Source organism: Kryptolebias marmoratus, linkage group LG15 (assembly GCF_001649575.2).
Source record: "Kryptolebias marmoratus isolate JLee-2015 linkage group LG15, ASM164957v2, whole genome shotgun sequence".
Lineage (NCBI taxonomy): Eukaryota > Metazoa > Chordata > Actinopteri > Cyprinodontiformes > Rivulidae > Kryptolebias > Kryptolebias marmoratus.
In genome coordinates this window covers 32,080,644-32,083,152 of record NC_051444.1, presented here as the reverse complement: position 1 = coordinate 32,083,152, position 2,509 = coordinate 32,080,644, and the positions used below count along the sequence as shown (strand labels likewise).

At 37.5% G+C, this 2,509-nt stretch overlaps 1 protein-coding gene across 2 annotated transcripts in view; it reads right to left on the bottom strand.

The window, feature by feature from the left end:
• LOC108243986 (src substrate cortactin) overlaps window positions 1–2,509 on the bottom strand; it is a 39,214-nt gene that overhangs the window by 16,691 nt on the left and 20,014 nt on the right. For both annotated transcript variants that reach the window (XM_037979701.1, XM_017429796.3), the window contains one exon: window positions 636–746. In XM_037979701.1, the coding sequence (XP_037835629.1) occupies window positions 636–746 (111 nt within the window). The remainder of the gene's footprint in view (window positions 1–635; window positions 747–2,509) is intronic.

Here is a 2,509-nt window from a genome sequence, read left to right as displayed (position 1 = left end):
GCTGAAAAAATCATGTTTGAGTGTAAATGCAGTTTGCAGAAAATTCCCTGCTCAAAGGTTCTTGTCTCTTGCACTGATTTTTTCCTTTAACATTGTGAAGCTCTACTTAGAACCTTCTTAAGATCCAATAGTGCAAAATTCAAATTCTTGCAATTTTTTGACTGGTCTTAAGATTTTGATCAGGAGTGTACTGCAGTCTGCAGCTAAGAGCCAAACTGCCTGCCGTTTCATATGTTAAAAAGAGTAAACGTAACTTCTACAAACAAGTTCATCATTAGGCCTAACATATGATCTGTTCATTACAAAACGGTCATTGTTCTCCCGTGTACAAAGCTATGAACAAAAGTAATGTTGTAGCTTATATTAGGCAAGTTCTCAAGCTTCAGTGTTAACCTATCAATGGAACTATTAATCTGTATTTTGGCCACTGCCCAGATGCTTCAATGGGTCGATCTTGCCTTTGTTCAGGGGAGAGTTCAAGGATGTAGAGCTCAACCTTTGTCCTAAACAATCAACTTCAAATAGGCTTTGATTAGAATACCATTATCCTGATCAACTGTAAGCACAGTATTTGACTGACATCAGATAAATACGTTTTGACATGAAAGCAACAGAACCCAGACTAGCTGCAGTACCTTTTTGAGACTCGTGCAGTTGCAGTTTCTCCTGATGATCCCACCCGAGCGCAGATTTGTCCTGTCTGTCCGACTGTACTCCAAACTTTCCCCCGAAGCCCTTCACATAGTCTGCAGGGAAATAAGACACACGGGCAAACTTCAAACATTCTGTTCTCATGAATAGGTTTTAAAAATAGATAATATTATATGTTGGTAAAGCCTGAATTTAAAAAAAAAGATTCAGCTCAGTCATTTATACGTCTGATAAAACTGTAGCAGTAAATCTTATAATCTGAACCTGCCTGAAACTCAATGACAATTACAGGCCAAACACATTTTCTACCAGTTGACTAAAAGTATTTTGTTGGAATGCCTAATTATGCTGCACCATAAACATTTTGAAATTTAAAAAAAAAAAAAAATCTACAGAGCACATTTAGATCAAACCAAATATGTATTACAACAATAAATGAAGACAGATATTTTCACTACAGAAACAAATGATTGTTCAAACAAGAAGTTATTCATAGTTTAAAATGTTTAAATTAAGTTGTTTTAATACTATTTGCCTGGTAGTCCTTAGTTTCTGGTTTACTACTACTATTCATAAAATTAATCAAAACCCGATCAGGAATAGTGTGTGATAACATTGTACAGCATACACAAAATTGGAAAAATTCCTCTTCAGCCCATCTCAAGAGCAGTAGAGCTGTTCTCCTCTGACAGAAACATGCCCAGGTCTACAGAAAAAACATCCATCCATCTATTTTCTTTACCCACTTCTCCTTCCCGGGTTGCAGGGAACTGATAAATCATAACTACTAAATTGATTAATCTCACTTCCCTCCCTTCTGAGGGCCATTATGGTCTTTGTTTGCCTGGCTGCCAAAAGAGATGCTTTTGTCGCATGAATTAATGTCAAAAAGGCTGCTCCACTGTAAGTTTTAGGCCTTGTTTACACGTGTATGATCTCCTGGAAACATTAGCGATTTTACTGATGTTGATTAGGGAAAAGTTAGTCAATTACATGGTAATCCTGTCCTCCTTGAAGCCGCTGTAGTTTCCATGCCAGGTCCTTGGTGGAGCTGGGATTTTTGTATTTCAACAACACGCACTGACACTTCAGTCTCTCCAGCATCAAAGCAGTTACATCCAAAACGGTGACAAGATGCACGTTTGTTTGGACCGACAGTAAGGTTGGGTTGCTGCTACATATTACAAAGGGTGAGTAGCATAAACGGCACTCTGTTGGCCACCATTGTTACTGTTCATCTACTTGAGCAAGAACAGAAAAATGTTGATTGCAGCCGTCCATAGTGCGCATGTACAATTTCACACTGATGCCAGGCTTACAAAAAAAGCTTCCACTCTGTCACCAAAACATTTTGAACCGAGGTCTCAGAGAATCTGCTCGCTGTTGTCGTGTACACAAATGGCCGAGTCGCAACAGAAATATTCTGATTTCACTTAAAAACAGCATTGTGTAAACAGGGTATTAGAAAGCTGAAATCTGAAACCACCTCTTCTATTTAAAAGGTGTTTTTCTTGTTTGAAAAATGGCTTCCTTCAACCCCCTCTTAACAATTTGTCTTCTCTGTCTAAAATTTGAACATTTTGGTCCTCAAAAGAGTCTTTTATCAAAATCAATCAATCAAATTTTATTTGTATAGCACATTTCAGCAGCAAGGCATTTCAAGGTGCTTTACATAATTAAAAAACAAAATAAAAACAGCATGTGACAATGTATAAACAGTAAGAAAGAGACAAACATCAAAAACCCGCACTCTAACCCTAATTTAGCCATAAGCAACTCTAAACAGGTGGGTTTTAAGTTGAGATTTAAAGGCACCCAGTGTTTCAGCTGTTTTACAGTTTTCTGGAAGTTTGTTCCA